Source organism: Sminthopsis crassicaudata, chromosome 1 (genome assembly GCF_048593235.1).
Source record: "Sminthopsis crassicaudata isolate SCR6 chromosome 1, ASM4859323v1, whole genome shotgun sequence".
Lineage (NCBI taxonomy): Eukaryota > Metazoa > Chordata > Mammalia > Dasyuromorphia > Dasyuridae > Sminthopsis > Sminthopsis crassicaudata.
In genome coordinates, this window is record NC_133617.1 from 628567865 (window position 1) to 628582465 (window position 14601).

Here is a 14601-nt window from a genome sequence, read left to right on the forward strand (position 1 = left end):
CTGAAGTCAGGAGGACCCGAGTTCAAATCTGGTCTCAGACACTTAACACTTCCTAGCTGTGTGACCTTGGGCAAGTCACTTAACCCCAGTTGCCTCAGCCAAAAAAAAAAAAAAATTAAAAACAAAGCAGGTGTCCATTAATTAGGGAATGATTGAATTAAAAAAACTAAGAACTTATCATGATTATAACTTATTTCCTCCTGGCTGATAGATGATGGACTAGAGGGGCAAAGTAAGGTGTATATTTTCAAGCATGACCAATGTTTGTTTTTTTTTTTTTTTTTCCCCTGAGTAAAGTTGTTGTGAGGGGATGGAGATTATGGTAGTGATAGAAAAAGAAAATTGTCATTAAAATATTAAAAACACAGGAGAGAGCAGAAGGAAGTTTAGAAGGGTTACAAACAAACATAATAGTGATGTTATTTAATGTAGACTTGGAAAAAAAATCAATCTGCACTTCTTAGAGATTCACAATTTTATATATCCTTTGTTGATATTTGCTGGGTTCAGAATAAAAAGGGAAAAAATATTTCCTTTAAAAGTTTGCTCACATGAGTCTTTCTTCATCCCAGTAGTTGCTAGTGCCTTTCCATCCTCAAAAAATAAATAAATAAAAAAAATCCTTTTATTAATTTGCATATATTTATTTTTTATATTTTGTATTTTTATATTTGCTCATTTTATATGGGCATGTATTTTATGTCTATATGTGTATACACACACACACACACACAAACATACATACGCACAAGTTCATTAAAAACAGGGACTGCTTCAGTTTTGCATTTGTAGCCCTATTACCTAACACAGGACCTGGGACTTTGTAGGTACTTAATAAATTCTTTCTCATTGATTAATTGACTATGCTGTTCTGTGTGAGTCACTTTTCCTTTCTTAGTGTCAGTTTCTTGCTATATAAAATGAGGGGATAAGATTAGACAGGTCCCCTTCCATTTAGGCATTAACCCAAAACAGAGCTCCCCCAATTTTTTATCCTCAGTATTTTGAGTGTAAGTCCAGCCCCAGCCCAGATCTGCTAGAAATCAGGACTGAGGGAGTACTAAAAGGGGAGTGGACAGTATTTATCTTTCCAGGATTTATTATGGAAAGCACAGAAAGAAAGCCACTCAAGTCAAGTTCAGTTCTGCTGATTAGAGTTAGTTGTGCTTCCTGGTCTGGAGGCACTGTGGACATAGGAACAAGGACTGAACCACCAAGGCTACACAAGTTGACCAGGCTGGAGAATCTGTGCAACAGCTTTTCCTCTCTGATGAAGACTGAATAAGTCAGTTAGTCATGTCACAAAGAATCTACTGGGCACCATATTCCCAAATTCCATCTAATTGGTTGTCGTAATAAGGAGAAGAAGCATTTTGGCAGAAATACTCATTGCTAATAAATGGCAGAACTTTCTGAAATCAAAACAAATCTGATTCTTTTAAAAATAGATTTTACTATCTTTTTATATAATTAAAATGTTCTTCATTCTGCCTTAACTCTCTCCTCTCAGAGAGCCATCCCATATAACAAATAATATAGATAACCAAGCAAAATAATATAGAGGAAAATTTTGAAACAGCTCTCTTCTCTCTGAGACATGTTTTCCTCATCTGTAAAATGAGGGTGTGAATTAGCTTACTTTTATAAGGTTCTTTTTACCTCTGCCTTTCTGGGTTCTAAGCTCTTAGTGCTGGTGTGCTGATTCCTACTCTTCCTACTCAAACATTCAGGTTCTCAAGTCCTTCCCAGCTCTGATGTTTGGTGTCGAAGTATCCTAAGTTAAAATGGTCCAGTTCTAGGGAAGTGGAAAGAAGGATGGGGAAGAGAGGAAATGAAATGGATCCCGAAGGCAGGACCCAGGCAGAGCAGGTGGAAAGAAGAGGAGGAGGAAGACTATGTCATGGATGGAGCACATCCAGGGTTGGTTATGTTTGGCAGAGATAAACCAATGTGGGTGAGCAGGTTTGCTGGGGGAGGTTACAAAAAGGGTTTTGTGAAAGCTCGGCAGGCAGTCACAGCAAGCGTCTTTAAAGGGAATTTGGAGTAAAAGAAATATTGAGAATTAGCAGAGGGGGAGAGCAGGAGAAGTCTCAAAGGTCCTCAGAGAGCTCCAGAAGAAGGAAAGGGGTACACGGGAAGATCCACAGGGAATTGTTTGGTTTTTATCCTATTGTCTCTCTGCATTGACAGCCACTGTAGAGTGAATGTGGTTGAAGAGGAAGAATCCTGTTATTAGGAGAAGGGGGTGGTGCCAGCTTTGAATTCCATGCTTCACATGGGGATGGTGCAGGGATGACCCTGAATTTTTTAGGCATTGTCTCTCCAGTGCCTAATGGGAGCTATGCCCAGTAAGAGGTCTTTGCTGCTGTGGGTGTGCAGTGCCAGTGGGTGTTTTAACAGAATTTAGGTTGCCAGGAGCACATTATTCTAGTGCAGAAATCCAGGGAAGTGTCCAGGAGATGTGATATTTTTACATGCACACACACATATACACACACACAAAATAATTTCTCAGAGCCTTAAAATCCCTTAACATGGTACAAATTGCTCCCAAGGTAGAGGCTGCCTATATCAGAATGGGCAGAAGCCTTAGTGTTCCTGGTTCATGCACATGTTGTTTGATCCACATTTACTTGGCCAAATAGGATGTCCATGGAGGAAAAGAATGGAGCTTCAGTGCACAATGTGCTTGGATTTTGATCTCTCACCTCTTCATCATTGGGACATTGAATTCCGGAACCTAGGGAATATATAAGGCATCATGTTTTAAGAGTCAGTTGGATTTGGCTGTCTGGATTCTTCCTTCTTTGTTCTCCTAGTGGATGACTACTCAAGAGAAAATGTTTTCTGTGGGTCTATATACTTAAAACTTTAACTCAAGAGTCTGTCATTGTGATTACCCTTAAATACTAAGCCAAAGCTTAGTTAGTTCAAAGCAAAGTCATTCAATGAAATGGAATAATAAATGTGAAAGGGGAAAAGTATGGAAAGAAAAAAGGTAAGGGAAGAAGCATTTATAAAGAGCCTACTCTGTGCCAGGTATTGCACTAAGCCTTTTATACTATTTCTCATTTGATCCTCACAACAACTAGGTAAGGTAGGTGTTAATTATCTTTATTTTACAAGTGAAGAAACAAGAGCAAATAGAGGTGAAAAGACAACTCACACAGCTAGTAGTGATCAGGCAAGGGATTTTGTGCAACAGCTTTTTCTCTCTGATGAAGTCTGAGCAAGGCAGTTAGTCATGTCACAAAAAAATCTATTTGTTACTATATTCCCAAATCCCATTTAATTGGTTCTGTTAATAAGAATAAGAAGCATTGCAGCAGAAATACTCCAGCTCATTGATAATAAATGCTAGAACTTTTTGAAAACAAAAAGAATATGATTCTTTTTTTCAAAAAATAACTTTTATTACTATTTTTATATTACTAAAATGGTCTGCCTGTGGCCAGATTTGAAGTCATCTTCCTGATTCTAGACCTGGAACTCTATCTACTGCTCTAAATAGCTGCTAATAATAAAAGTATAAAGAATACCTTTTCCCTGTGCCCAAAGGGCTATCAAACTGTATATCCCTTTGATCCTGCAATATTTTTACTGAGCTTGTATTCCAAAGAGATCAGAAAGGAGGGAAAGCGACCCACATGTGCAAAAATATTTGCGGCAGCCGTCTTTGTAGTGGCAAGAAACTGGAAACTGAGTGGATGCCCATCAGCTGGAGAATGGCTGAATAAATTGTGGTATATGAATGTTATGGAATGAGTTCAGGATGATTTTAGAGAGGTCTGGAGAGACTTACATGAACTGATACCAAGTGAAATGAACAGAACCAGAAGATCATTATACATGGCAACAGTAAGATTATATGATGATCAATTCTGATGGACACGGCTCTCTTCAACAATTAGATGAGTCAGGGCAGTTCCAATGATCTTGTGATGAAGAGAGCCATTCATACCCAGAGAGAGGATGTGGGAACTGAGTGTAGATCACAATATAGAATTTTCACTTTTTTGTTGTCATTTGCTTACATTTTGTTTTCTTTCTCATTTTTTTCCTTTTTGATCTGATTTTTCTTGTGCAGCATGATATTTGTGGAAATATGTATAGAAGAATTGCACATGTTTAATATATATTAGTCTACTTGCCATCTAGGGGAGGCAGTAGGGGGAAGGGACGGAAAAAAATTTAGAAAACAAGATTTTGTAAGAGTGAATGTTGAAAATCCATATATTTTGAAAATAAAAAGCTTTAATTAAAAAAAATATTATGACAAAAAGAACACTTTCCCCCCATAAGCTAGAGGTGCTCTCCTACAGATACACACAGGATAAGTGGGAAGAATTGACATAGACAACATACATGGAAAATATGAGACTAAGTTGCACCCCTGTAGGTAACATACATAGGGAACATGTGGAAACAGGGCATTAGTGTGTAAGGGACAACTCATACCTCCAGTGATGCTATCATGCAATTCTTATTAACACAGGTAGCACAGTCTCTGACAGACAGGTGTGTTCTATGTTGGATATATCACTACTAGACACTGCTTCACTTGCCCTCAGGTTCTGGCTCATCTGAAACCCCCAGCTAGGTTGTTGCCAAACGTTTTTTAAACTTAAAACCTATGAGCATAATTTATTCACTTAACAATACAAAACAAAGTCAGAAAGACTCTTGCTCTGGTACTAGCAGAAGCTTCCTCCTCTGTTTTGTTCTCTCAGATATACTACTCAATTTTCTTGGAAAAACATTCTCAGCCCTAGTTGCTAAGCTTCTTAGAACAAAGACAATATCATCCAAATTAGTTAATATAATATAATTAAGCTCCAGGACTTGGGTCCCTTATTCAGAAGTCTTATCTTGGCTTAAATCTAAAGCCTTAATGTATCCATGCACATAATATGTCCTCCAAATGCTAAAATCCCCCTTCCCTAACTACCTTGTATTCATTAATACGCATTTATTCTTAGATTGCAAGCTCCTTGAGGGAATCTTTTTTGTATACCCAGAAATGAACACAACACTTGGCATATACTTAAGCAGTTAATAAATATTGGTTGATTGATTAATCTTTATTCTGTACATACTTACATATGTGCTTATTGTCTCCCCAAATAAAATGCAAATTCCTTGAAAATAAGGATCGTTTTATTTTTTGAAGTTATATCTTCAGCTCCTACACAATACCTCACTAAATGTTTCCTGGATGGATGAATTATTCCATATGCTTGCCATTTTCATTCTCTGAAAGCTTAGTTATAAACTAGATAATGGTTACACACCTAAAATACATGAAAGCTCTGAGGATTCAGTGTTACTCATCTTTTCCAATACTAAGAGTGTTCCTTTCTTGTATGTAGGTGAGTGTGTGGCAAAAAGAACAGAGAGGCAAATCTCTGCTCTGCCAGTGGACCCCGAGCCAGTAAAAGGAGTCTGGCTTTGCCATGGCTTCCAATGTGATGTGATGCTGGCAGAGGAGCATGAATATAACACAAGAATGCTGACTTGGAATTCTGGAGACCTGGCCACTAACCTTGAGCAAATTGCTTTCAATTCAATTTGACAAGCATCTATTGAGTCCCTGGTATGTTCTAGGCAGTATGTTAGGCAGTGGGGATAAAAAGACAAAATAGTGGCTGCCCTCGAGGAGCTTACAGTCTACCAATGTAAGCTTTATGTCTCTGAGACTCAGGTTCTGCTCTGGTAACATGAGAGGGTTGAACTACATGATCTTGGAGCATTTAGAGTGCGAAGGAAACTTGGAAACCATTTACTGTAATCCTTTCTTCTTACAGAGAAGGAAACTGAGTCCTATGGCGATCAAGTCATATGGTCAGCAAATAGTGGAGCTGTAATTCAAACCAGGCCTTCCATTATAGATCCAATGCTAAACTGCCTTTTCTCCTACACACAAGAAGTCTGTGTTTATAAAGAATCAGTTTTCCTCAATGCACTTGACTCAGAATCTCTGTTATCCCCACAGTATTCTTGAGAAGCGGGCAGGATGGCAGAAATTTATTGCTACTTTATAGATGGAGGAATCAGGGTATAGAAAACTTGTTTAAGGACACTCAAAGTGCCCAGGAGAGTTAGGAATAGAGTAGAAGTGTAGACAATCTTTCAAGTGCTCAGGTCCCTTACTTACAAAGGCTCAAGACTAAATTCTAGAGAGGTCATCAGTAATGGTCTGTTACCTTACCCCATTATTCTCCAACTTTTTACTCTGCAGTTCACTTTCTCTTATTAAAAATTATCCCCAAAAAGCCCACAAGTTTTTTCTTTATGTGGGCCATTTCTACTAACATTTACCACATTAGAAATGAAAATACCTTAGTATTATTATAAAAATAGTTATGACATGGTGGCTATCTTTCCTGATAGGAGATCTGGGAGTTTTAATGGACTCAATGTGCATCAGCAGTGTGATAATGGTGACTGAGAAATAAAGGTGATTTTAAGCTACATTGAGAGGCACTGTGTGATAAGCCTCCTGTCCTCTCCTGATCAGGTCACATCAGCAGTACTAAGTTCTTCAATGGACACATTTTAAGAAATATGTTGATAAAATAAAATGATAATGGACCTTGAGGCCATGTCATTGGAGGATCAGCTGAAGCAACTAGAGACACCTATCCTGGAGTAGAGAAGACTAAAAAGAGATATAGTCACTGTTTTGAAGTATTTGATGTATTCTTGTTAAGAGGATTTTTTTTTCAGGTATAGATTGGCTACTTAGGTATCTTCTAACTTGGAAATTCTGTAGCAAATAATTTGTGACTTGGAGTTGGCCTCCATATTTCAGGGATTATTTTTGGATGCCTTGGGACTGGAAGGGAGTCAGTTCAAGGTCACTTGATGGCTGGTTCTCCTCTGATGGGAGAATTGGTTCTGAGTAAGCTAAGCTAAGCTCTCTCCCTTTGCCTTTCTGTTTTGAGTGATCTAAGACTAATGCTCACCTCTCTGGGGAATTGGTTCAAGGAGAACTGGGCTGAGCCTCTTCCTTGCTTGTGGGGCTAAGACGGGTGGGAGTTGCCTTAGGAAAATGCAAGTAACCTAAAGCTGATTCCCTCCCTCCTTTGTGAGATAGGGGATGAGTGTTAGTCCTCCTTATTTGGGTGATGATTAATTCTGAATTCCCAAAGGCTTATGGTTCCTCTTTGTTTGAGGGGTTAATTCTAGGTGATTTTAGGGATTAATCCTTCCCTTTTCGGGGGGCAAATTATAAATATTCTAAGGTTTATCTCTTCCTGATTAGATGAGTATGGGGTGATGAGGACTAGCCTTTCCCTTTTGGAAGTATAAAATACTTTCTTACCTGGGGGTATCCATGTTTCTCCTTATCCCAGTACATCAATCTCTCCATCAGCATTCCCCATCTGGCTCAAAGGTTTTTATTTTGCTCAATGCAGCTTTGAAATCTCAGGAGAGACGATAGTGGACAGTAGTTTGGGGAGGATGGGAAAGGAGGAGATCCGAGGTAGCCAGGATTCTCTTCTCCTAACATTGTAATTGTGGGAAAGAAGGTCACTAAAGAAGCTTGTTTTTCTGCTCTTGTATGTTGCAGGTGTGCTTTGGCTGTCTGTGGTTTCAGAAGTGCTATACATCCTTCTCTTGGTCGTCGGATTCAGTCTCATGTGTCTAGAGCTCTTCCACTCTAGTAACGTCATAGATGGGCTCAAGCTCAACGCCTTTGCTGCTGTCTTCACTGTGCTGTCAGGTAAAAGACCTTTCTAGTTTTTGAATATGAGGGAAAAAAAGCAAATGCAATGAATTGGTTATACCTTTGCATATAAGCTTATCCCAAACTCAGATCAGAGTTTTTAAGAAAAGAGTTCTCCTGATGCTAAGGGAAGTGATTAGAACCAAGAGAACATTGTCCACAGCAACAAGATTATATGATGATTAATTCTAATCTATGTGGCTCTTTTCAACAATGAGTGATTCAGGCCAATCCCAATAGACTTGTGATGGAAAAGTCATCTTCCTCCAGAGAGAAGACTATGGAGATTGAATGTGGATCACAACATGACATTTTCACCTTTTTGTTGTTGTTTTGCTTATTTTTTTCTCCTTTTTCCTTTTTGATCTGATTCTTCTTGTGCAGCATGATAAATGTGGAAATATGTATAGAAGAATTGTACATGTTTAATATATATTGGATTACTTGATCTCTAAGGGAGGGATGGGGGAAGAGGGAGAGAAAAAATTTGGAACACAAGGTTTCCCGAGGGTGAATGTTGAAAATTATCTATGCATATATTTTGAAAATAAAAAGTTGAAAAACAAGAAAAAAAAGGAATTCTCTGCCAAAAATCCTTACTGCTAAAACTCCATAACTCATCCATTTTTTTTCTTTAAATAAATCATTTAGGACACTTTGGTCTCTCTGAGAAAAGACAGCAGGCAAAAAAGTCTGTGAGGAGAGAGCAGAGAAATCATAAGTTTGTATTTCTATATCACTTTCACCTCACACAAATCAGGCTGTTTAAGTACTGCTATTTCTATTCTTCAAATGAGGTAATCAGGGACCATACCTGGTATGGTTTTGTGACTCTAACCTGGTCATTTTGATTTCTAGTCCAATCCTCTCTTATCTCACATTTCCTCTTTAATTAAGAATATGATAATACAGTAAGGCTACAAGGAAAAAGAAACTTAGATATATACACCAACAGATGGTTAAATGAGACCAAAAGGGCAAGTAGGAGTAAGATAGAATTTTATAAATGTGTCTGGAAGAAAATAAACACTAGAAAGAAAATATACTACTTGAGAAGACAGGAGATGCAATTAGTGATGATTCGAAAATAGCTAAGCTTCTGAGTGTTTTGTCTGCTTCAACAGGAAAAATAAGAAAGTTAAGAAGTTTAGGAAGTGTCGAACAGCTTAAATATAGCAAATGCTTGTAAAGGGCATGAAGAAGCCCTAGGAATGTTTACACATCTGCCAGTCAGCAGGAGACTCTCTACAAATCTGGAAAATGAGCACTGAGGATCACAGAGTCAAGAGACTCAGGGTGTGGATCTGGACTGAAGCCATGGCAAGGGAGGGTATTCCCCAGTTCAGAAGAGTCCCAGGAAACTGAGGCAACTGCAGAATTTATTGGAGGAATTGAGTGCAGGAAGATAAAGACAGCCATACCCTACATAAGAACAGATTGTCAGAGCTGGAAAGGGGAGCTTGGAAGTCATCTGGTTCAACCTTCTCCCACAATTGAGACAACTGGAGTTTAGAAAGGAAAATTGATTTGGCTCAACATTATACTACCGAGTTCGTATGAAAATTTGAATTAGAATCTAAATATTATGACTTACAATACAGCTGCTCTCTTTTTAACTAATTTTCAATTTTCTTGTCTGTAAAATGGGGATAATAATAGCACCTGTTTTGTGGTGTAAGGATCAAAAGAAATTAGGTAATTTAAAATACTTTGCAAACCTTAAGGCAAATATAAATTTTGATTGTCATAACTATGAGCTCTATTGTTCTCACTTCATAATGACCTTATAGCGCAACATCTAATTGAACCAGATGCCGAAGTCCTCAGGATCAGTTATGTGATGTGTTGGACCAGATCCACAGTTTCAGGATGCTACAGTGTCCTTTACCCTTAAAGACTCTTCTCTAGGACAGTCTCTAAAATGGAGGCCTTGGTATGATCCCATGGGCTCCATGATCAACTAATTGAAAATAATATCCTCTTCTCCCTGGGATAACCATCCCATTCATCATTATGGCCCCTGCTCTGCCACCCCACACCTCCTTACTTTTGATCTTTTCTGGAACTGCAATCTCTCACCCTCAAATGTTCTCTACCAAGCATAGACCCTTCAGAACACTCATAATGCTACTTCTCCCAGATATCCACACCGGCAATTACAAAGGAAAAATTCCTCATCCTTCCGCAATGTACTTACATGCTGCCTGTTAAGTCACTGTGAGGCTGTGGCAGGTATCCCCAGGCGGGACAGGTTCTTTGTTCCAGTGCAGTGGCTGGTGACACAACCTCTGTGTCATTTTTCAGTGGGACAGAGTGAATCACACAGAATTAACTGGTACAGAATTCAATTGTAATCTGAATCACTTATCTCCTTACATTATCCTCTCCTCCAAACATTCTCTTCTTCTGAGCATCCCTGTTTCTATCAAAGGCCCCACAAGCCTTCTAGTCATCAAAGTTCAACATCAGTGTTGTCCTCAGATCCTTATTCTCATTCTCAGCACATATCCAATCAGTTGCCAAGTCTTGAAAGTTTCTTCTCTGTAACATCTCTTTCCTTTGTTCCCTTCTCTACTCACATAGCAGACACTCTGGTTCAGGTCCTCATTACCTCTCACCTGAACTATTGCTCCTAATTAACATCTTTGCCTCAAGTCTCTCCCCCCTCCAGTTATCCTCCACAGAGGTCCTAGAGAAAATTTCCTAACTCACAGTCCTAACTTAGTTGCCCTACTAGGTAAATTCTAGTTTAAAATCCTATTGATTTTAAAATCAAATGTTTTTTTTTCTTTTTTAAATTTCATCTTCTTTTGATTTTTGGCCCAAGTTTTATACATACATAATTAACAGTACTATAACACATACATATTTATAGCTATATATAAAGATTGGAGACAATTGCTCTTGGAAGCCAAAAAATGTGCTCCATTGTATAATTCAGACTAGCCATGCTAGACCAGTTCTAACTTCTCTGATTCATCATTGCTTGCTTCCTATACTGATTCACAGTGTGTGGGAATAATGGAGCAGCAGGAGCCATGAACCCTGACCAATACAGACAGTTCTGAACAGCATACACATACACACACACAAAGGTGGTGGAAGGGAAAGAAGTTCAAGGGTAGTTATCATGGATATAACTCCCTCATATATTTCAACCTCTATCTCTTCATTATGTAATACTCCTTTGACTCGGGTTGGAGAGAGTAGTGAGTCCTTGAATAATATTCTGGCCCACTTTGTTTTTCTTATGTGAAGAGCAAACTGATTCCTGATTGGCTGAGAAACCTTTGAGCCTTTTCTATTGTGTAAATGTGAAGAGACTTTGGGGAAGGAGAGATGGAGAATGACCTCACTAAGGAAGGTGCTTTTAGCAGTCTCTGCAGGTATAGGCACTGGTATTAACATGTCCAGCAGGTAAGTTCCCTACAGAGGCTCTGGCTCTGGGGCTTTTGTTAACCTTTCAAAAGGTCAAGCATTGCCTTTTACTCATTTACTTAAAAGTAGTTCTTTGTCTGTTGTCCTTTTTGAATTGTTCTCTCTCCAAAGCATCTTCACATTCAGTCAGCTTAGGGATTCAGAAGTCTTGCAGTCAATGAGAAGTCATTTCACTCTGGGTACATATCACAGTGAGACTTGAATCCATGCCTTCCTCATCCCAAGGCCAGCTTTCCCTGGCTACCATATCATGCTCTCTTAGCAGCCTAATAGAAGCACTGGCACAATTATTTTTCAGCTGCTCCTATTTTCAGCTGCAGAGAACAGGTTCTTCTACTAGCCATTCCTCTCTGCTGTCCAGCACAGTCTTCTGCATAGGAAGCTGGCCTTCAGGGATTAGGAACTATGTGCTTGGATTTCTTAACTCTCAATACTGAAGAAAATTGATCCATACCTTGATAAGAAGTGGGAATCACCCTTGGAAAAGCAAGGAAAATGAAATGGAGGAATGATTGTGGGAGGAAATTCCATCCTCCACAGCTGACAGCAGTGGACAAAAGTCTTGGAAGACCTTTTGTGAAATCCTTCTCTAGCACTGGCACAGTTTGCTCTTTCCCAACCCTACATTCTCTCTTCAAGCTCTGTATTTGGTAAGATTTTCAGAGAACAGAAAGTGACCTTTGAGGTCTGAACCAACCCTTTCCAAACTACAAATCAGGTCTATAAAAATCCCAGTAAGTGGCACTGTCACTGTTTGAAGACCTTTAGTGAGTGATAGGGGAATTCACTACTTCTTGAAGCATCTCATTCCATTTTTTAATGTCTGTAGCTGGTTTTATACCTTTTTTTCTTGTCATAGCAGAGATGTGAATCTCTATCACTGTGGCAGTGTTGTTCCTCCCTGTTTCTTTGTGACTGTTACTTTTGTAGGAGAACTGTTAACTCTCCCCCACTTTGGTTCTAGTGTTTTCCCCACATTGTAGAAACTCATAATGATTTTCAAATTATCTTCAGAAGACTTAATCACTAGTGAGGAAGATAAGGAAAGGAAGAAAGAAAGGGGAGGAGAGAGGGAAGGAAGATAGAAGAGAGAGGAAATGAATTAAGGGAGAGAAAGAGAAAAACAGGGAGAGAAAGACACACCTTTGGAGGGAGAAAGGGAATGAAGGAGGGAGAACATGGGGAGGTGGAGGGAGAGGAAGAGAGGAGGAGAGAGAGAGGAGAGATGCAGAGAGAAAGAAGAGAAAGGGAGAGGTATAGGAAAAGGGAGAGAGAAAGGAAAGAGAAGGGAGAGGAAAGGGAATAAGTAGGAGGAGAGAGAACTTCCATAATTTTTTTAAACTCACTGCCATGATCATCCATCCTCAGGAAGTGTCATGGTCTGTCACATCACTGTTCCTCCATCCTCCTGCGATTGATCACCACCATGGCTCGAGGTTGTTCAATGTTGTGTCTCTTCTCCTTGCCTGTAGCTGCTTCCTGCTGTTTTGCTATCTTCCCTCAGAGATGGTGCCAGTTCTCACACAGCTGGCCTGTGGAGGGATTATATTTATGGAATAAAAAATATCCAGGACCAAAAAAAATGTCTTTAGGCTAATTGGAAACTTTTCAACTCCTCCAGGCAAGACCAAAGCCAGAATGCCTCTGCTACTTAAAACTTTCTGCTCTGTCACTCAGATCCCACCCTCTTCAGGCAGTTGACAGAACTGTTACTTGCCCTGTTCCCGTGTACTCCTGCTCCCCAACCTTGAGCGGGGTGCTTCCCAGCTCTACCACTGAACCTCAAGTGTCGGAGGTGTTCTCTGCTCATCTCCTCATTGCCTGTTCTGCTCTGGGGCAGCTGAGCCAGGACCAGGCAAATTATCTCAAAGCCTCTCCAGTGCAGGAGAAAGCACCAAACTGAGGAGAGGCGGGAGAAATCACTGTTCCTCAAGGAAGTCCTAGAGATAGATAACATTAAAATGGGCACAGACTTGTCTCAGTAGTGAAGATATTTGTATCCATGCTAGTTTTGTTGAGCCAACTCTCTCTTCAGTTTCTCCCTCCCTAGTTCTGTCCCTTGAGGCCATGCAGAACAAATAGTCTGAGACAATGACAAATGTGGTATCTGGGATGAGAAGCTCTGAACCATTATAATATCTGGATGCAATAGAGATGGCTCACACTCCATTTCCACGGGCCATCTTTTTTCTGATATTTGAAGAATCCCACTACCCCAGGGCCTTTTTCTTCTCCAGGTTACCCACTCCTAATTTCCTCAACCGATGCTTTCTGGCACAGTTTCCATTTCTCTCTAGGTTCTTGCTGCTCTGCTCTAAACAGACTTACCCTATGAGGTCATTGTCAAAATGTAATACTCCGAAATAAAAAAGCATTTCAGATGTATTCTGTCCAGGGCCAAGAGCAGAAGAGTCATTTTCATGTCTTTGAACACTAGACTTCTAGATAATATAAGAGTTTGCTTTCTCTTTGGACCACCACGGTGCAGTGCTGACTCATTGATTTTGCAATCCACTGGACTCCTCCTTTGTTCTATTATTTTCTTTTTAAAGATGAACTATCTTGATTATTTAAACTAAAGATAATTCTTTATATTTTCCCTATCAAATTTCATTTTAGAAGATATGAGCCATTTTCTAGGCTCTCATGGTTGGTGGATACATTTTTTCCACCTCCTGAAGTTATCATTATCTCTCTCTTTTTTATAGTCTACTTCTTAGGGGGGAAAGCCATTTGCACTCATTATCTACATTTACTTTTTGATTTTGAACTCCTGACTTCTGACTTCATCATTCAATAGAAAATGGTCTTTCCAAACTTATCAATGATTTCTTAATTGCTCAATCCAATTTCAGTTCCCAGTTTTCACCATTAACAGCTACTTCTCAAAAATATGCCCTGCTCCCTTAATTTTCCTGACACTACTCTATCCTGGTTCTTTTTTATATATCTGGTTTATCCTTCTAGATCCTACCTCTGGTCATAGCTGTAGCTCAGGGCTTTGTTGTGGGCCCTGTTCTCCTTTCTCTCTCAAAACCATTTTTTCCTGCTTATCACAGTAGCAACAAAGGATAATAGAGTAATGGAGTCTTATACCTAAATTTTTTTAAAAATCTGGGTTCAAATATCATCTCAGACTTGATCAAATCACATTACTTCTCTTTGCCTTAGTTACTTCAACTGTAAAATGAGAGAGAGAGTGTGTGTAAAAAACACTAGAACCAAATTAAAAGTTTTTTCCAGGTCTGATCTTTTGATTCCTAAAATGACATAGACTTCATCTCTTCTGAACTCCTATCTCACATCACCAGCTGCCTACTGAACATTTCTAATTGAATGCTTAATAAAAATCTCAAATTCAACTTCTCAGTTTCTGTTGAGCAAGCTATCATCCTTCCAGTGTCCCAGGCCTGCCAACTTGGAGTCATACTCAA

General features: G+C 39.2%; 1 protein-coding gene across 1 annotated transcript in view; it reads left to right on the forward strand.

The window, feature by feature from the left end:
• The window catches only part of GSG1L (GSG1 like), a 370570-nt gene that overhangs the window by 206250 nt on the left and 149719 nt on the right, over window positions 1-14601 (forward strand). The window contains exon 3 of the mRNA XM_074282771.1: window positions 7574-7726. Coding sequence (XP_074138872.1) covers window positions 7574-7726 — 153 coding nt within the window. The remainder of the gene's footprint in view (window positions 1-7573; window positions 7727-14601) is intronic.